We start from the raw sequence: 20,671 nt of genomic DNA on the forward strand, positions 1-20,671 counted from the left end.
GGCGTCTCCGATGTACCCCGCTGCCGATCACGGATGATCGCCAGCGAAGAGCGCAGAGGAGCATCTGCTGTCATTTCTCTGGTGAGTGCTTTACTGTGCTTCTCCGTGTTCATTCCCATTGATTTTTGTTTTCATTCTATGTACACAACTCAGGTACGCGGCTAACAAAGCATGCATCAGAGACGTTGCCGGACGTTTAACCTGGGTGAGAGCACGCTTCACGGCATGATGGACCGAGTTCTGGGTTTCATCCTGAGCATCGGACCGCGCCTCATCAAGTTCCCCTAGGATCTAATAATAATAATAATTGGGTTGTGTGTGTGTTTATACAGCCTAGAACTTGGTCTGCCTCACAGGGGCGACGAGTCTCCCAGCTGTAGATGAGAAATTTAGCCAGTGCGGTACAGCCGCTAGCCTGGGGTCTTTAACGTGCATCACGCAGTAGTGATACACGACCGCACGCCGGTACGATGCTCATCCAGATCGAAACGGGCAGGGGTGGGGCTTGAACCCAAGATCCCTGGGTTCTGCAGCGCCCCTAGGATCTGGAGCGCCAGTCAAGAGACTTTGAAGAGGTTTGTAGCATAATTCAATTATTCTAACTGTATCTCCTAAAAAGACTGCAGTGTGCACTACCTCACAAATTTTGTGAGGAAGTCGATGGGATATATGATATATTTGTAGCCCTGATCTACAAATATATCATATATTCAATATATCAATATATCAAATATGAGTTAGGCAAGGTGGCGCAAGCTGCCGCCCGTTACAAAGGGTATAGCCATTACCACCATCCATCCATCCATCCATCCATGAGATGTCTTGAAAGGTCCAACTACATCTAACCACGCCGTGCAAATTGAAGAGCGACCTTCATCGGTTGCAGCAGTCGAAGTGGCGCTGAAGATGACATCTTTATACGTTGGCGAATATCGCAATGCACGACACAGTTCTTTGCGTTTCGGCCAAAAGTACTTTGTGCAAGTCTCGTGAAAAAGAGCGCAGTTAACCCTAGGCATAGTAATATACGGATAAAACAACACCCCATAAACAGAGGACAAACAGGTAGTGCTGGTGATCATCGCACCTCAACAATAGGGAGCTCACAGGAACTTTTTATTGGATATACTAGCCCTGAAAACGGGCACGTGTCTCTGCGGTCGCCGCTTACTAAATGGTCGCTGCACCATTTCCATGACGTCACAACAAGAATATATTTCGTCCTTGCGAGAATTTGATCACACAGATTAACACGTAGGTGTGGTCTGCTACTCCTCCCTCCGAGCGGCGTCGCCGTCACCTCACGAGGGTCACGTGACCTTAAGGGGGTCATGTGACGTCACCGGGGTCACGTGACGTCACGGGGGTCATAGGGGTCACGTGACCTCATGGGGGTCACGTGACCCCTATGAGGTCACGTGACTATGACGATGACGTCATCACTAGTGACGTCATCAGTGACGATGACGATGCGAATGCCGATGATGTCATCAGTGACGTCACTGATGACGTCATCAGTGACGATAACGGTGCAGATGCCGATGACGTCATCAGTGACGATGCCGATGACGCCACTGATGACGTCATCAGTGACGTCACGCGTCCCATAATGCACCGCGTGGTTACGCCGACGCTGACGGCGACGCCGACGCCGCTCAAGTCGGACACGGCGCCTAAGAGCTGCGCTCTAAAACTTCTTTCCGTGACTTCACTCCAACAGGCCGCCAGAAGGCCGCCTGTGAGACTTATTGCTGCTAATAGGACTCTTACAGCTGAGATATGAGCATAGTGAATTTTGGGAAGGCGAGAGAGCAGGTCGGCAAGGAAATCATTAAATCATTCAGCATGTGAGCAATTGACAATTATGTTTCCGCACCATCGCTGTTCCTATGTAATTATGGAACTCCAAAGCAGGCATAGCTGCATGGCCGCCAATCAGCTTCCAGCTGAGTAAATAGTTTTTTTTGTCACAATTCTTTCTTTCTGATATTTATTTTTCTAGTTTGCACTTTCCTCGTCCCTTTCACACTTTTTTTTTTGTTTTTTTGTTTTAATTTTGGCCGCTAAGTTTGATTACAAAGGATGCTTGGGAATTCTTTCATCCAGGTGCTAGTTGAAAGACGTGCCGAGTTTGTTTAATTCTTTTGTTGCCAGTAACTTACTAGACACCGAGAATATAACAGTGGAACAATTTAAACCGAATTTGACGCTAACCGTCATTACGTTTCGTCTGATAAAACATCTCAGAACACCGAGTGAAACTTTTGTTTACCTTTCTTGCCGCAGGTATCCGGTGTGCTTGGCACAATCGGTTGCTTTGATGGGTCGTACATCGCCATTGAGTGCCCGGCCAAAAAGATCCGGTCAAATTATGTCAAATGGCATGGCTACCCGTTGTTGACACTGCAAGTAATCTGTGACTGCCACTTGCGGTTCCTGGTTGTGACTACAAGACACCCAAGCAAGGTTCATGATGCCAGGGTGTATCGAACATCAAACATCGCAGACAAGCTTCTAGAAATCTGCCGCTGGAGCCGGTACCATATCCTCGGCGATACGGCGTATCCCTTGAGATTGTATATGCTAACTCCCTTCTGGGATTATGGTCGTCTGACGACAAAGCAGAAGAATTTCAACCTGAAATTTTCAGGCACTCGTGTGCTGATAGAGAACTCTTTCGATGACCTGAAAAAGCGTTTTAGGCCAGCTAAAGCTCCTCGAATTTATTACTGTGCACCACCCAGCAAGGTTCATTGTTGCTTGTTGCATCCTCCACAACGTCTACGTTGAGGCTGGAGAGCATAGCGTTGTATAGGACCCCGAAAACGGGGACGATAGATGCCCAGACACTGATTCTCTGGAGGAGTTTGAACCCGTGAGAGCCACAGATTCCCTCCTCCGCAGACGGAGAGAGGAGAAGAGGGACAGGCTCATTGCCCGAATGGAGCTGAAATGAGTCAACATCCGGAGACGTAAACTCACAAGCTTCTTTTCCCAACCTCGTTGGAGGCCTGTAGAATGTAGGTTTTGGGGACATAGGGCTTCTGCCCGAGTTCTTGCTTTTAGAGCGCAGCTCTTAGGCGCCCGTTTCCGGCTTGAGCGGCTAAGCGGCGTCGCCGTCGCCGTCACCGTCGGCGTAACGGCGCGGTGCATTATGAGACGCTTGACGTCACTGGTGACGTCATCATTGATGACATCACTGATGACGTCATTGACGACGTCATCGTTGACGATGAAGAGGCTGATGACGTCAGCAATGACGATGACGATGCCGATGACGTCATCAGTGACAATCACAATGACGTCACACGTGACGTCACTGGTGACGGCACTGATGACGTCATCATCATCGTCACGTGACCTCACAGAGGTTATGTGACCCCGGTGACGCCACGTGATCCCCGCGAGGTCACGTGACCCTCGTGAGGCGACGGCGATGCTGCTCGGAGGGAGGAGTAGCAGACAGGGTGAGGAGGAGGGAGGAGGGGTATACCTTCCCCTCAGTACCCTTGCCCCCTCCCCATCAAGAGCTGCGCTTTAATTCGGCGTTACAGGGATTTGCAAAAGGCTAATTTTTTCCCATCCCCATCAACGTGGCATGACATTCCTTCCAATTCATTTTTTTTTATAGATTTTTCCGTTGGCAGTGCCCCATTTCGTGGACAGGCAGTGGCCTCGATAACAGGTAGTGGAGTTTTGTCACCCCCAACAAGCTTTTTTTGAAGTAGAGTTGGGCAGAATTGCGATAGTACTTTAAGGACAGATTTTGCTGGTGGCGTGTACTTCACAAGCGTATACATTGCCCTCCCTGTCCCATGTACAGCCATCCTCAATACGAGGGTGAACATGTCGCACTATTCGGTCGCCACTACCACGTTTCAAAGCCGCACCAACAGGAATAATGATGAGAAAATGCGCATGCACAGAAAACACAAACGTGCGGTGGTCTTTATTTCTGTTGGCACCGCTTTGATGGGCTGGTAATGGCGTTCAAATAATGCTTATGTGTTCACCCCCATGTTGAAGACAAATGTACAGACTTCGTCAAAAGTCCAGAGCTCATGACTCAGTGCTTGCTCCCATACTGTGGTACTGCCATCGTTGAGGGAGAGTGAAGAGATTCGTAGCATGACCCTCCTCCCCCCCCCCCCCCCCAACGCTAGCAGAACTACAGTGCGAGAGCAACCCTGCGCCGACCATCGAGCCATGGGATCTGGGCTTTTGATAAAGACTGTGGATAGGCAGGGTAAAGTTTGCATATTCATGTCCAACCTTAAAGTAGAGCACCGATTCACTGTACCATGACAATGCGAACAGTGATTCACAATGTATTCTAATATAAACATTTCTGCTTCCAGTAAATTTATTCCTGTATTTGTGTTTGCAAATGCTCTTTTCGTTTTATTCTCAGAATTTTAAGCTGTCCTTGCCATGATCACAGAATTTGTATGCTCAAATACTTTTTAAGGTAAGTTTACCTAACCATCTTTTGAAGTACCCACTTCAGACTTGAAGGAATGCCCACTTGTATGTTATGAATTTATTGCACTCAGTCAAGAATACAGCTATTGTAAAAAAGTTATTTCAATCATGTTTCGTCTCAGGCTCGGTCACAAGAATGGTGAGAGGCCGCATTTTCTCTCTATGTATTTCTTGTCGTTCCAGCTGCATCTCTTCCATTAGCTTCCGTTTGGCTGCATGCTTTTCTTCCTTCAACTCGTCCTGTCGTGCTTTTCGTACCGCTCTTGCTTCCTCAAGCTTTGCCATCTCAGTGAAGAACTCCTTCATATCCTCCGTGCGTGCAGAGTTCACCCTTCCTTAACGATGAGGCGTGCCTGCACTGCTGCCTGGTTGGGACGACCCCTTTGAGCTTGTGGAAGACATGCTGGCTATGGTACTGTCGGCTAGTGTTGATATTGCTTCTGCTGCAGCCGCTGCTGCTGCGGCCGCCCTTGCTTGACTGCCTGGCATAGCCTTCTTGTGCGTTGCCCCATGCACGTTCCTGACGACCTCCGGCTCGATGCTGTCGTCCTTAATGCCGATACACCCAGTTCTTCCTCGTAAAAAACGTCAACAGGTCCTACACTAGAACGGCCGCTATAGCTGACCGCTTGTCACTTCCGCTTTTGTATCGTCTTCAGCCTCGTATTGCACTGGTCTGGTGTTTTTTGTGACTTGAGTATGGTCCGCAGGTCTTCAGAGATTCTGATAAATACACATTTCTTGTTTTTAGGTTTTTTGAGTGGTCCAGTTTGGGGAAAGCAGCGTTCGTAATAATCAAGCAGAAGCTTAGTTTCGCCTGGTGTCCACTCGGCATCTAAAAGAGGGACATCGAGTAACTTACTGCAATGCTTAGGGCTTGTCATTGATGTTAGCTTTCTACGAAGCGAAACACTTTTAAGCACTACTTGCACACTCAATGATCGGGCTTGAATATAGAACGCTTGGTGCCGTTTTCTTATCTGGATCTGTCAATATGTACACACGCCGTGGCAACAGGAGCCGACAGCCAAATGCCACAAGCTTAACGCAGCTCAAGGTATCAACATGGCATTTTTATTGCTCCTGACTGAATTCTTCTGTGCCCAGCTCTTATTGCCACCCCTTCACATTCCTCATTCATGCAACATGCAAGCCCTGAATAAAAAGTTCAAATGAGGACATAATAGTGAGATCTGGCTTTCTTAGGGAAAAGTAGATTTCTGAATTGGAATCTGGACATAGCTTTTTATGCAAACCTGTCCCCGAAGAATCAATCTGCCCAATGTTCTGCCCCCTTTCTCTAGTCAAGCGGGGAAAAAAAGAAGCAGAATGACATTACTTACAACCAGCATTCTTTGTTTTCTTTGGAGCTACCTGGCCTTCACGGGAGAAGGCATTTGGCCTGTAAGGTTATGCACAACTTTGTCAAATCACCATTTTGACACAGGTTCTCAAGAACAAATTTCCACTGAATATTTTGAGCAAGCACTGCTTGTCACGAGCAACACCAGCCTGGCTCAGAAGATCGCCAAGGTTTGTCATGGCATTTTCATTGAGTGCAGCAGGTGTGGCAGCATCTGAGTGAGGGAGATGCATCAACTTATAAATTTGATCAAAGATTTTACCACTGAGTAACCGGAGCAGGGACGATAATAGCGAGTACAAGAAAGGAACACCCAGAGCATTTCCCTGAATTATCGACTGGATGCTGATTGGAGATTGATCACGCCAAATTATGTTTTGATATTCGCAGACCGATAATGCTGAATGGTTTCTCTTCCGTTGACCGACTCACTCTGGACCACGAGTTACTGTAGCTGTGCATGTGGGAATGTATACATATATGCGACCGCCCTTAGGATGTTATTGTAGCAAAGGCTCATGCATGGTCTAATGGGAGGTGAAGTTTTTCAAGGTGTCTTGAAGTGATGCATTTACTATGTGCCAATTTCATGAATGTACATTATGAAAATAAAATGTAATAACGGGGGAAAAAGTGGTTTACATGGTTACTTCTAGAGGGCGTAACCCTTCCGATCACATGCTTAGCTAAGCTTTCAGGTCTTTCGTGTTTGTATTCCCAATTTTGGTATGCTATTTGAAATGTTTATTTTAAGTATAGAATAGTAAAATAGGGATAACTAAAAAGTGGTGTCCTTAAGAACACGAAGTGCAGGAATCGTTGCTGAAGACAATGTATTGTATGGTCTGCTTTTTGAGCCCAAAGACATACTCTAAACTTTTACTGCTTTCCGCTCATTTGGTTTATTTTACGCGGAACATTTTACGACAGGAACATCCGCGGTCACCCTGTATAGACCTTTTCCGCAAGGGCGCCGCCATCTTCCGGTCGCGGCGTCCGGGGCGCCGTCTATCGGCTTCGCGCCGCTGATTGCGGCGACAGAGCGGTTATCTGGGTAGGCAACCGTGTGGGTATGGGCGGAACTTGGCTAGACTTGGCTGGGCACTTGATGGGACCCAACCGAGCTGGTTTGCAGGCTATCACCGGAACATCCGGCGAGCGTTTCCCGTTTCCAAGGGGACGCCACGCAGGGCCAGCCAGGCGCTCGCACATGTCGCCGAGTGCTAGTTAAATTGTTTCGTCTTTTGCCATTTTCTTAGTTGAATTTACCACGAGAAACATTTACGTCTTGTTTCCGGTAGAGTAGACAATCGTCATGTCGCCCGGCGCGACATCGGCGATGCTGAGCTCTTCAACACGGACAATCGACATCGGAGGTGAGACATGCCAACTTGTTACTAATCGCTTATCATCTGTGTGAATTTTGATGAGCTGTATGATTGAATGAGTGGTTGCTGCGAACGGAATGTCGCCAGCGATCAAGCCTGTCTCGGGTGGTGCGGCAATTAAAAATCGCAAGCAGTGCAGTCTGTCCGTGCTCGTCAACTCATTCACTCATAAAGTTGATAGTCAAGCCTCGAACGTAGTGTCTAGAGTACCCTCCGACGGCACTCTTGCAGAGCGTTCAAGTGGTGTCCGAAAGTCTCATATAAAACGAGTTCTCAAAACGAGTTTTTTCGAATCTGCAGTGTAGCTTAGTGGCAGGATCTGTGCCTGATAAACGAGCGGTGCCGGGTTTGACCCCCAGTGGCGGCTTACTCTTTTTTTTCTCGAGCATTTTGTCTTGTCGACGCATTTGGCGATATTTCCATTTCTTTTTTACGATTAACACTGGAAAAAAAAGACGAATGTTTTCGACGAAACTTCGCTGAACAAAATGGTATGGGATTTTGTTTCCGGAGGTGCATGAGGGACAGCGGGGATGGTTTGCCGGCTGGACGCCGCGAAGCGGCGTGTACGATGGGGCCAAATGGGTCCATATTTTTGTAATCTGCAGCCGCATACTGTCGCCGCGAAGAGGCGTGAACGCAGGAGGGGGGGATGTTAACGAGCTCCCCAGTGATGCACGCACCGTCGACCATCTTCCGGACGGCACTTGTAGGCGCGAGTGGAGAGCCGTCGGACGGCACTGTAATGTTAGCCAACGTCGAATGTCATCCCTAAGATTACGTGTGCTAATAAGCACACTCCAGAAGCACACCACCCGAGGTACGAAGAGACAGGCACGTAGCCAGGGGGGAGGGGGAGCGCCCCCCCACCCTCAAAATCTTCCATTTTGCTGGGGCCTCCTTTCTCCCCTCTCCCTCATACAGCATCTTGTCATGGGCGCCCCCCCCCCCCCCTCTCTCTCCAAAACAAAATCCTGGCTACGTGCCTGCGAAGAGAATACATTTAATGACACTGGGTATGGGTGAGGAGCTGCAGACAATGAAAATGGAGCAGATGGTCTGCTTGCAACATTAATTAGTCAATCGTGTTGTTTTTAAATCGCTGATGCAGCGGCATTCCGGTACCGCTGACATGCTTCCGGCAGCGATACTGTGACATCGCCGTGAACGCTCATGGGTTCTCATTTGGGCATCTTTCTACATATTTTTGACTTTGCTTCAAGTTGAGTTCGGAGATAATGTTTTGATAAAGCGCCATGCGGAAAAACAAAGAAAAATATCTCTTCCAATGCATGTTTGTTTTACACGCACGTCTCGGGAATTTCCATCATGATAAACACGCGCCAGCTCGTCTGCACCACGACTATTTTTTGTTGTTGTGTGTTGTGTGTATCTTTCTCTGCTAACTCTTGTACCTTCTGTTTGCAGATAACTGCCAGTATCCTCACCCTGAGCGCATCACAACATGGGAAGACAATATGTAAAAGTGGCCAGAGATACGTTCGGGCAATATAGTTTGCTACTTACTGGACACAGAAGCATGCGATCTCAGACAAGCGAAGGCAAACAAAAGTTTAGATGCCTACAACTATGTGATCAGTGGCTGGGTAGGACAGCTCCTCATCCACGAAATCGACGGAGACCTGATACTGTTGAAAGCCTGCGTACAAGGTTCGCAGTCAAAAAAGAAGCTGAACAATGCTTGGGTTTGTGCCAAGAAGGATGGTGAAGTGGTCACAGCAGGCTGCACCTGCATGGCTGGAGAGGCTAGGGTGTGTAGCCATGTTGGCGCATTGCTCTTTAAAGTTGATTTGGCAGCGATTTAGGCTACACCGGGCATGCCTGCACCGATGAAGCTGCCAGATGGAATCGGGGGACAAAGAAGAATGTGGTGCCCGCTGCCCTCTCCAACATTGACTTTAAGATGGAGACAGGGGCATCCACAGTCAACAGGAAAGCTCCCGAGGCAAAAAAGTTTCATGCCTTTCGTGACGACGAGGAGCTACACGAATTCCTGGCGACAGCTCCGTCCCAGGGTCTGTTCAGGGTGCCAGGCAAGTACACGCTGTTATTGCGGTGACATGCCTATGTGTCTGCACCTGCTCAGTTTACTGCGGCTAACTCCACATTGCAGTTTCATTTTAATTTTAACCAATGAGAACTCAAGAAACAAAATGCAAGTTTGGACATGGTACATTGCATTAGATAGTTCACAGAAAGGAACATTTTTTTCTTGGAGAACAGAAAAGAAATGCTTTAGGTATTTGATACGCAATTGTTCTGAATACGAAATGCTTTTGGTGTTTGATATGTGATTGTTCTGATTTCAATAACAAGTATGTGATCTAAGTATTAAAATTCACTGCATAATGGGGTAAATTAGTAATGGAACTCCACAAGGAGCTGAACTTTTTTTTGCTGTGGTCTTTGAGGGACATGTACTTTTTTTTTACACGAATTACAGTATTTCAAATTTAAAAAAAAACTCTATACTCCCAAGAAAGGATGCAAATATGTTGTAAATATTCATAGAGCAACGACACCAGGTCCAATAAACTGGATGCAGTGCTTTGTTATGATATTTGAGATTCAAAGGTTTTAAACAGGCCTAGTCATGAAATATTCAGGCAAAAATTTATAAGTGGTCTTGGTATAAGAAATCGCTTCCACCTGTTAATACAGTGATTCTGAATGTGGCGTGTGCACTCAGTCCCACTTGTGGATAAGTATGTAATGCCAGACTTGACTGGCTATGTTAACGCCACACATTCGCTCCGTCATACTTGTTCAGTAACCTGCCCGGCACATGGAAAAACATGAACATGCAGTGGAGCATTCAGGCCCCTGTGCACTGCATCCAGAAGATTAACATGTGAATGCTCGCAGCTGTCTCAGGTGAAGCCTCCAATGTGTGTTTATTTCCCCATCATTGCAGGAACGCTGTTCTATGAAACTCTCACTGCTCCTGTCCAGGTGCCAGCCTGCCCCTCTGCACCCGACCCGCTGCCAAGCCACCAGGGCCACACCGATGTAGACGGCCTGCCAGAGAGCTGCCCACGCTGTAATGTTTTTTACACAGACTTTGTGGTATTGAGTAGTGCTGCGGTGGTACAGCTCGAAAGCCAAACAAGAGGCACGACAAATGCCTTGTGGCACGAGTCAAGGTGGTTACGTGTCACAGCATCTAACATTAGAACAGTGCCAAAAATGCCACATACTCCCCATGAGAGGGTAGTACTGTCGCTTACAAGCAGTACATTTCGGGGGAACGCTGCAACCAGGCGTGGCCAGCATTTCGAGCCAGTTGCACGTGCGCAGTTTGTGAGAGAGACCGGATAAAGTGTTTCTCTATGTGGAACAGTTGTCTGTGCAGAGCTGCCTTTTCTCTCTGCTACTCCCGACGGTATTATTGAGTCTTGTAATGCCATTTTAGAAATTAAGTGTCCCGACACAAACGATTGCAAAGCGCTGATAGCACGAGGAGGCTACGAAGTGAAAGGTCAAGGCGACAATTTTTTCTTGGACCCCGAGCACGACAAGGGGTTTTACAGTCAAGTGCAGTTCACGATGCTATGTGCTAAGAAGACACTCTGTTTTTTTTACGTATGGTCACCCTGCTCTGTAGCATCATTCACAGTGAATTTCAATGAGATGTTCATCATGCAGAACATGGCTCGCCTGACGAAGTTTTTCTTTTCTTCAATGTTGCCATACCTCGAAGAGAAGTACAGGAATGGTTCGCACCAACTGTCCTCAGACTACAGGTGGTTGACACAAATGTAATGTAACAGCATATATGCATCCCAATGTGTACTACCATATTTTCGGTACTATAGTCCGCATACTATGCATGTTTGCCCCAGTTTGTGGTGAATGAAAAAATTGACTTATGAACTCGAATAGCATCTTTCTCATTTGGCAACCAAATCTGCGAGAGCTGCTTCACGCAAAGTATTAAGTAGGTATGTGCAAGTTCTTTTTTTTGTTGGGTCCAATTAATTTCTCGCTGCCTAAAAGTTGACTTTACTTGTAACACTGTGTTTTTTGTTGAATGCCGTATTATTCCGAGAGATGCCCTACCCCTTGTCTAAAACGCCGAAAGAAAGCCCATGTCTAGAAATTGCACTGTTCAGTATGGTGACCTGCACAGGAATGGGGTAAGCTGTGGGGAGAGGTAGGGAGTAATGTTGACTGGAAACTAGTTATTGGTGGTTAAGTTGGTCTTTGCTGCAATAAGAGGTTTCACAACCCATTGAGTGAACATAGCATCATGAAAGTCAGAAATAGCTAGGTTCACCAACCTGACCACAAATAAAAACTTGTTTAGAAGTCTGTAACTGGCCTTGCTCCCACAATGTTTTTCTTTTTCCGGTCGCACATAGAAGGTTAGCCCACCCCTTATTTGCCCCCAATTTGCTCTTGAATTTCGGTTTGGCTAAGTTAAGTTCTATACTATTTGTTCATATATATTGTACACCTTGTGGTGCTGTCAGCATGTAAGCCTCTATGCCTTAAAAGTATGTACGCCTTTCGTTTCTGCAACCCACATCATCAAGTGATGGCTTGTGAAAATAAATCAATTGCTTTGTGTGACCTTGCTGTTGAGTAGTTGAGTAGCCAGCAATATGGAAAACCAGTTTTGAGCATGCTCTAGAAAGGAACTACTAGGGAGACAGTATGTTATCGGCAATTCCTAGGAAAGAAGTGTTCTTTATCCATACAGGACATTCATGTTTTTACAAGTAATACACAGGAGAGACAAAAACTTTCATATAAAAGTGTGGCTCGTACTTCTCTTGTCCATCTGCACCACATTCCTAATCAGTTGTGCATGGTCATGCTCAGTCTATTGCACGGTACCAGACCGTACACGAATCTCAGGGTGTCTGCAGTGGCAGCCATGCCAGACAGCTCAGTCAATAAAAGCCATGCACACAGACGGGGAACGAGTACCAAGCCTCATTAGGCGACTTCCAACAATGCCTTCAGCACAAGGTCTATAACTGCATCACGAAAAATGTTGGGGTGTCCGAGACTGTGCTTCCTCTTCCATTCATTCACAACTGACAGTTCTCCTAGTTATGTGACATATTTAAAGACAACAGTCCAAATAAATATTTATTTTCCCCAGAAACATAATTTATTTGCTCTAGAACAAGTGGATAAAAATAATGGTACAGGACTGAAAACAACATATGTACACCAATGAGATGCTATGGCGCACTTGGGAATTACATTGGTGCAAAGTTGGAAATAAGTAAATATCGGTTCCACTCCTAAAACTCAAAATATGTTTGCATCTCAAATGTGGTAAAAAAGGACAAAAACAATCCTTTTCAACAATAATTCATTTTGTGCCGTACCTCTCCCGTCCCGTCAGTAAACAAATTATGTTTTTCACAAGTTCAGTGTCCCTTTGAAGGGTACGCTGCAGTGATTTCACAGCAGATAAGCTTCCAGGACAGTCATTAAGCTTCAGGCTGGAACAACCTGGTGTGCTAGAGAAGCCCATGCAACATTTGGCCGCGTTATCTTTGACAGAGGGAGAGAGCAATCATTTATTACAAAGAATGAGTCCGAAAAACTCAAGTTGCAAATATTGGGACAGGAGAGACTGATTGTCAGATTGTTTAGTGGACACCAATCAGAATGAGTGCTTAACAGGGTACTGGTGCTCCTAACGGCCCAAAACTATGATATGTACACATCGCGACACTGTTAGCGCGGAAACAACATCGGCGCATTTTTGCATTTTACTTCTAAATAGTATTTGCGATCACGAAATTTTATCGCTTACATTATAGAACTAAATTAGCTCTTTTCGTAGCAACCATAACTTGGATGACATCTCTTGGTTTCAAAGAGAAAAACTGGAAAAACCGGCGAAAGCTTGTTCGCGCTAACAGCATCGCGCTCTGTACCACCTCAAAGTACTGGAAACGGACCTGATCTCCGATCAGAAGATCCCGATCCTTGCTTCAAGAAATTCCTTGGTAAAATGAAGCTAGCCGACATGACTCAGTGATATCTGGCACTGTGCACAGAAGGGCACAACCGCGGTGGTAAATAAAAAGACAACAAAGATTATGCCTGACTAAGCCAGTCAGTGCGGTCTATGTCTTCAATTTGGAACATTGTCCCTGACAATGATTCAGGCGATGTGCCTGGCATGGATTATCACAACTGGCAACGAGCGATACAGAATGGACGCGCACGTCTTATCTGTTTGTCCCGCATCAACTCCAGCAGCCATGCCTGCCATTGGGAAGGTGGAACCGTTCAACTCTGCTACGTCGGACTGGACCGAGTATCACAAACACGTGGAATTATACTTTGCCGCGAACGACATCGCCGCAACGATGAGGACTGCCATGTTTCCGACGTGCTGCGGGTCAGAAACTTACTCGCTGCTGCAGAGCCTGCACGCCCCTACGAAGCCTGCCGATACAACATTGGCTGTGATGTTCGAAGCTTTGAACAAGCACTACTCGCCGAAGGTATCGTAGGTGGTGGCGAGCTCCAAGTTATTTTTTCTCGATATCGGCGGGACGAAGAGCCGGCCAACGATTACATCGTATCGCTTAAGAAGCTTGCCGGCGACTGCAAATTCACATCGTTTCGGTGGCGGATGCTACCGAAACGATGTGAAATTATGTGCTCGGCTGGCTGAAGCGACGCCTGTGCAGGTCTGGGAGTGTGCAAATGTTGTAGAGACTAAGCCGACCAGACAGCAGGCAAGTGGTTCTTGCTTCCGCTGCGGGGGTAATCATCTAGCACACCAGTGTCGTCACGTGGGCAGCATCTCTTTCAAGTGTGAGCAGAGAGGGCATTTAGCACAACTGTGCAGATCAAATACATCTCAAACGGAAAAGCAAGACAGAGGAGTGGATCGAGACCTGTCCACAATGTGGATGACGAGCTGGCAGCGTACGACCTTTGGGTGCTTCAAGCGACCAGACCAGAGCCAATGCGTGTCGAAGTTGCCGTCAACGGAGTGACATTAAGCATGCGAGTTGGATACCGGTGTCAGCGTGTCAGCCATCAGCAAGAGGAAGTATCCAATTCCTTCCGACGCTGGCGCTGTACACAAAAGGGCGCCACCATAGTAAATAAAAAGACGACAAAGACGACGCCTGACTGGGCCAGCCTGTGCGGTCTACGTCCTCAATTTAGAATGTTGCCCCTGACCTTGACTCGGGCGATGAACTTAGCGTGGATTATCACGCTTGCAACAAGACACGAAGCAACGTTCAGCTTCTTATCGGCTTGGAGCATCACTGGGACCTTGTGACAGGAAAATTCAAACCATTCGAGGAAAAGCTCGGAGCAGACAAGAACACCTTGGAACGGATTATCCCAGACCTTGGGAGAGGCAATGCTTCATGACGCACATTGCATGCAGACGACAGCCCTGAGAACATTGGTGGTGGAATCTGAAACTATGAACTGCTTGGAACGGATCTGGAGACTGGAGTCAATCGGAGTGACCGACAAGGAGGAGGCAACTCTGCAAAAACAATGAACGCTTGGGTCATTCAAAGAAAGCAGCAAACAAGTTGGTTTCAGAAACAAAGTTGATGTTCCCAGAAAACCAAACGTCAGTCTTGATGATAAAAGGGAACCAGTGGAAAATGTCAGACCTATCTCACAAATTGTCTTCAAGGAAACACCACACCTGCTTCTTTAGTATGGCACTGCAACGAGACAGTAATGCTGCTTGGCAGAAGCGATAACGATGATAGTCGACAAGAAGCCGTCCTACTACATGCTACATGAGGTGGTGCTCAGGAAGTTCTGCATTTGACTTTGAACTTATTGAATCAGCCTCTCATGTTAGCTGGCACTGTGGTAGACCGCATCATTTTGGTGTGCGATAAGTGGTGCTTTCAAGTTACACAGACCAGCACACACAAAAACCATGTCGTTAATAGTTTTGCGAGATGCTATGGGCAAAGCAGACTTAAAAATACGATACGTTTTGATGCGGTTAATGGCCCTTTCCACGTGGATCCGCACAGACGCAATACGTCGAGTCTTTGTCACCTCAGTCTCTGACAGTTGGGGCTTTCCTGAAAGAAAAAAGTAAATATTGATAGTTACAAAGTCTGGTAGGAGTACGCCACTGCATCTCTTCCCACTCTTCTCATACAAGCGAGGTACACCAAATGAGAAAACCACCAACTGAGCAGAACCCACCACCAATTTCGTCTATCCAACGAGTACCACACAAAACTGGAAGGGGGATAAAAAAACCTGTGCCGACTTAAACATAACTAAATATGTTGGCATAGTTTTATGCCAATGAGCTTTCCTGTCATTCTTGCTGCCTGCATACAGGCAACACTTTAATCCCAACAGATATGTTCCTCGGATGCCCAAAGGCCATTTATAGGAGGTTTGAATGTCTTCCGATGTCTGCAGGAATAAGTGCTTTACCTGTGTAGCTACTCATTAAACCCAGCATCTGTTGATCATGCAAGGAAATTGTGGCATGCTTTCTACAAAGCGTTCTCATGCAATGCTTATGCACCATTTTCAATTACAGTCTTTGAAGTATCCACTCGTAGAACAGCCAGACTGCACATGGGAAAAAAATGGGGTTAATGGTGAAATCTTCGAGGATGCACTGTTTTCCAAAAATATCTTGGCTGCATAAAGGTTATTGTTGCTAATTCCTTACAAATATTATACCCCATTACGCATGGTTATAACAGCAAAATTTAATTTAAAAGTTTAACTGGTCCATGCTACACATTTGTATGATTTATCAGCTTATTTGTACTTGTCTATTTTAAATGCCCAATAACGTCTGGAGCCGACGTATTGGTGCACTTGTAAGCTACAACACAGAATACATATAAATACAAACAAGAAATGTTACATCAATTCACATATAAGCAGGAATTGAACAGTTATGAAGCATAAATGCTCTTTCAGTACATGATGCAAGCACTCCTGAAATTGAGGTAAGTTAGTGTTGAAATAGCACATCCAAATTTAGATGATTGAAATTAGTTGTCATGTAGTATCCCCAGCATTTCACAACATAAAAGTAGCTTTTTCGAAACAGCCAATTTACCATACCCCTCGTGAATGCAGGCACATTCAACTTGATCCCCCTGGCCTCCAAGTGAGCTTCGAGTGCAAAGCCTCGATCAGCCATGATTTCGTCTCCTCTCTGTAGGAAGTCCTCAACCCCGCAGGTCCGAACGATGTGCTTATCAGAGGCTCTCCCTCCGTAAACATCAGAAACATACATGAGATGCTTATTAGGTGCAATCACAGTAAGAAATTTTAAAGTGTTCGCAGCCTTATATGCACTGTACGTTTGCGCACGGGCCATTAACTTCCGTGGCCTCTGCAAGGTGAGCTCTGCGCAATCGAAGATACACGTTGTCCTGCCATAGCCATTCTCTACAAAAGATGCTGGCATGGTGCTCTGATTGCGTACACGTGGCAGCCAGACCACGATAAACGTCATAATCTTTTTTAAGATTCCAAGTATCTTATCGAAGATAGCACAAATGCGAGTAACAGATATGGAAAATCGCCTGGCGAGATCACCATAAAGGAGGCCCAGACGTAGCCGCATTAGAGAGAGGAGTAGTTGATCCTCAAGAGGGATTCGTGAGTTGGCTGTTGTCATTAGGGATACCATTTCGACTAGAGACAAAAATGCATCCCTTGAAATGCCCGTGTAAAACTGAATGTCAGCGTTTGACATCGTTAGCGAAACTGCAGCTTTAGATGGCTCCTTCGTGCAGTAGTCGTGGTCAGCTGCTTGCTCGGCGTCTGGGCTCTTCGTTGTTACCTGAATGGACACAGTGAGACCACACATACTACTTACAAAGAATAGTAACTCATGCTGTTGCTTCAGTGCTCAGTACATTAAAACCTAGTTGGGCAATACATTACCTGCTCAAAACTTGAAGGCCAAACTACAATGGTAAGCTACACAAATTCCACTTGTTTCTGCTCAAACCCGGTGAACAGGGTACATCTCTCACATGCATAAATTTGTAGAGAAGACAGGAACTTCTGATGTCAAATATTTTCATCAACGTCTCACTTGTTTTTGAGAAGGGGTATTCATGCAAATCGCAGTGATGTGATTGCGCGCCAATTACGCCAAAAGGCTAACCCTGCTAAATTTTGCCAAGCCTGCGCCAAAGGACCAATTTTGGTCGCCTTTGAAAAACAAAACTAAACTTGAGCACACATGAGCTAGGTGGTGCAAGCAGCTGCCCGACTCAAAGTACCATCCATCAATCGCTCATCCAGTTCCCTTGCATGGCTTTTCCCGCCACCTCTTGTCTTGCGTTTTTTTGTTTTGTTTTTAATTTTTTCAATGATAGACTTGGGCGTGTGTGGACTCTCCGACGCTAGCGTGCTGGGAACCAGCCATGCAGTCATGCTGTTAAACGAAACCATGTTTTTGCGCGGTTGAAGTTAAGTTTACGGGCTGAAGCACTCGCTTCTAAAAGCAACGGCCGTGGCCAAAGCATATGTGGTCCCTGCTTGCCAGTCACCGTCGTCGCGCAACGTCGGGTGTTGCCGTCCCCACGTCGCTGCAAATATGCCGCTTTCTAAACTGAAACGTAAGGACTGCCGCATGTTCATCAACATTCCTGTTCTTCTTTAATACGGTACTACGGAAATCTCTCTAGCTCAAAGACTGCTGTGTCAAAGTATTGATTACCTAGGTTTCTCTCGGTAGGCTTTCTTTCAAGACGGATCCCGGTACGCGAAAAATCTGCCGCGAAAGAAAGTTAGTGAAGTGAGCTAAAGCAAAGAAGGCAATGTCTGCACGCTGAACCAGCACAGCGCGCTTGTTTGTTCCGAGTTCAGTTCAGCGCCCCAAGGACGTTTTGACCCTGGCTCACGGTGTCTTGCATCGATGCGCTGAGGTTGTTTTTTCGTGTGTTTAGATTGTATACCTCGCCTGCCGGCCTTGCAAGCACGTGCCGCTGGACTGTTTTTTGTCGTATGCTGGTCAGTTACATTTTGCATACAATTTTGGGAACCATGTTGGCGACGGAGTGGAGTGGCATGGTTTAGATCGAACAGCCATCTCCGCTCGCATGAGAATTTTGCATTGTACGGACGGCAGTAGTTACGTGTTTTATCAGTCCGAGTCTGCTTCCATTTATTATATTACTAGTCAAGCTAATGCTGTTATATTTACTACTAAGCTGGTCATTTTCGGATTTTAATATCTGGAGTTTGTTTCTTATTTACCTGTAGCGGGTACATATATATTGCTACGATAAGAAAGTGAAAGAGAAAGACGATGACGGGAACTGAGAATGGGAAGGCTGGACTGAGTGACTGAGGAGCGACGTCGTTCAAGACGTTCAGACATGCGAACACTGCCAGTTCCGGGAGACATCTACTACTAAGTTTGAGCTAATTGGAATTGACTTTCTCAGACCTTTTCCGAAGTCTCGGAGCAGAAATCGTTATGTCATAGTCGCAGTTGCCTACTTAACCAAATGGGTAGAGGCCCTAGCGGTGCCAAATGCTACTGCAAATTTCCTAGAAGAGTTTATTGATGTCTACATTGTTCTCAGACATGGCCCGCCACGCGCAATAATTTCAGACCATGGTACACCGTTGATGTCTCACCATTTTAGAAACTGTCCGGCGAGACATGGCATACGACCTTCTCCGACATCCGTGTACCATTCTCAAACGAACAATCTAGTTGAGAGGAACAACCGTACACTTACAGATATCTTGTCTGAATATGTAAACTCCACGCATATTAATTGGGATAACTTTGTCCCACACGCCATGTTCGCACTTAACACATCACAGCAAGAAACCACGAAGGAAGTACCGTTCAGATTCTTATATGGTCATGACGTGACGCTGCCTATTGAGACAAGGCTGGGGGTGAACGGGACACAATATTGCAGGGACACTCAACATGCTTCTCTTGATGAAATTCATAGACAGGCACGGGACGCCATTCGGCGAAGTCAGGAAGAGACTGGCAATATGTCAGAGGCCGGTATCCATAATGTGCACGAGTTTCAAACTGGAGATAAAGTTCTGGCGAAACGGACCTTGCGGTCTGTCTCTTGGTAGACCGCAAGGTCTGCCGAGAGACAGACCTTGGGTTCGATAAGGCCGAGGGCCTTATAGAATCTTGGAACGGGTTGGGCGTGCCACCTACCTCGAGAACCTCACTGATGGACGACCTCCCAGCACACGCCGCTGTTTTCCTGAGCATGTATCACATCTCAAGCTATACATCCCACGAGCGCGCCAAGTTCCGTAAAGAATGAGAACATATTTTGCAGACGGACTATGATCAAGATCACATTAACTGTATTTTTAAAAGAGATTACCACTTTTGTTTCTTTTTTTAGTGAAGGGGGGAGAGTGCTACGATAAGAAAGTGAAGGAGAAAGAAGACGGGAACTGAGATTGGGGCGGGTCGACTGAGTGACTAAGGAGAATTGGGCCACTTTCGCTGCTCCAAAACATGGTTTTGGCTGCTCCAAAACGCCTTAGGCCAATCACATCACTGAAATCGCCATATGAAGGAAAATTCTACATAAATTGAATTCAGTTGTGCTAACTGATTCAAACAGCTGATGAGGCTGAAGTTAATTGTCTGTCGCAGAAGTCCGTGCCAGGGACCGCTGTTTTAAGGGGGATGTGAACAGTCGCTGACACTGGACAACACAAGGTGAATCGACAAGCAATCGCGACTGTCTGCTTACTGTGCTGGATAGCGTGGAGGTTCCTTCCCCCACCGTGACTGTTGGCGTCCGTGGCCCATTTGCAGCAGCAGTGCTTGCTGGGGACTGTTGTGTCAAGAAAGAAGCAAAGTCACTGATACCGCACTGTACAGAACAAGCTGAGAGGCAAGTGCAAAAGTCTGCTTACTACTTTGGGTAGCGGAGCGACTCCTGCAACAGGTGGTGTCTGTTGCCCGATACTTGTTGCAGAAGGGCCTGCTGGGGACTGCTGGGCAGGGAGAAAAGCAGACAGTTATCAACACCGAACAATGCAGAGGGAGTCAATAAGTCAGCGCAACTGTTTCCTTACTGTGCTGGGTAGCCTACAATTTCCCCCCATAATCGTAGATACGGTCGATTGGGGTCCAACCCCTGTGGCAGGAGTGCGTACCGGGAACTGATGTGCAGAAAGAAAAGTGAACATTTATCAACACTGGACGGCATATTGGGAGCCAACAAGTCAGCACAACTGTCTTCTTACCGTGCCGGGTACCCTACCAGTTCCTCCCACAATCGTGAATGTCGTCACTTGAGGCCCACCGTTTGGGGCAGGGGTGCATTCCGTAGGCTGCCGTGGCAAAAGAAAAGCAGAGCCATTAACACTGCACAGCGCAGCGCATGCCGGCAAGCAATTGCAACTGTCTGTTTACCGTGCTGGACACTCCCCCTCCAGTCGTAAATGTTGGTGA

The 20,671-nt window shown here is 46.7% G+C and overlaps 1 protein-coding gene and 2 pseudogenes across 1 annotated transcript; 1 reads left to right on the forward strand and 2 right to left on the reverse strand.

Annotated features, from left to right (window-relative positions):
• Positions 1-4,584: 4,584 nt before the first annotated feature.
• Positions 4,585-7,162, reverse strand: LOC115330857 (annotated as a pseudogene).
• Positions 7,161-11,016, forward strand: LOC115330858 (annotated as a pseudogene).
• Positions 11,017-15,833: 4,817 nt separating this feature from the next.
• Positions 15,834-16,957, reverse strand: LOC8033825. Its single transcript, XM_042288394.1, has 2 exons — positions 16,318-16,957; positions 15,834-15,859 (listed from the first exon to the last, which is right to left on the reverse strand). The coding sequence occupies exons 1-2, from the start codon at positions 16,955-16,957 to the stop codon at positions 15,834-15,836; spliced, it is 666 nt and encodes a 221-aa protein (XP_042144328.1).
• Between the last annotated feature and the right edge of the window lie 3,714 nt (positions 16,958-20,671).

Source organism: Ixodes scapularis, unplaced genomic scaffold, assembly GCF_016920785.2.
Source record: "Ixodes scapularis isolate PalLabHiFi unplaced genomic scaffold, ASM1692078v2 ptg002725l_1__unscaffolded, whole genome shotgun sequence".
In the NCBI taxonomy this organism is placed as follows: domain Eukaryota; kingdom Metazoa; phylum Arthropoda; class Arachnida; order Ixodida; family Ixodidae; genus Ixodes; species Ixodes scapularis.

Excerpts from the sequence above, each read along its gene's own strand:
- LOC8033825 (XM_042288394.1), bottom strand. The coding sequence starts at position 16,957 with ATGTCAAACGCTGACATTCAGTTTTACACGGGCATTTCAAGGGATGCA. Across the intron at positions 15,860-16,317 it reads TGTGCCTGCATTCACGAGGG|TGCATCCTCGAAGATTTCAC; the intron begins GTATGGTAAATT and ends TTTGGAAAACAG.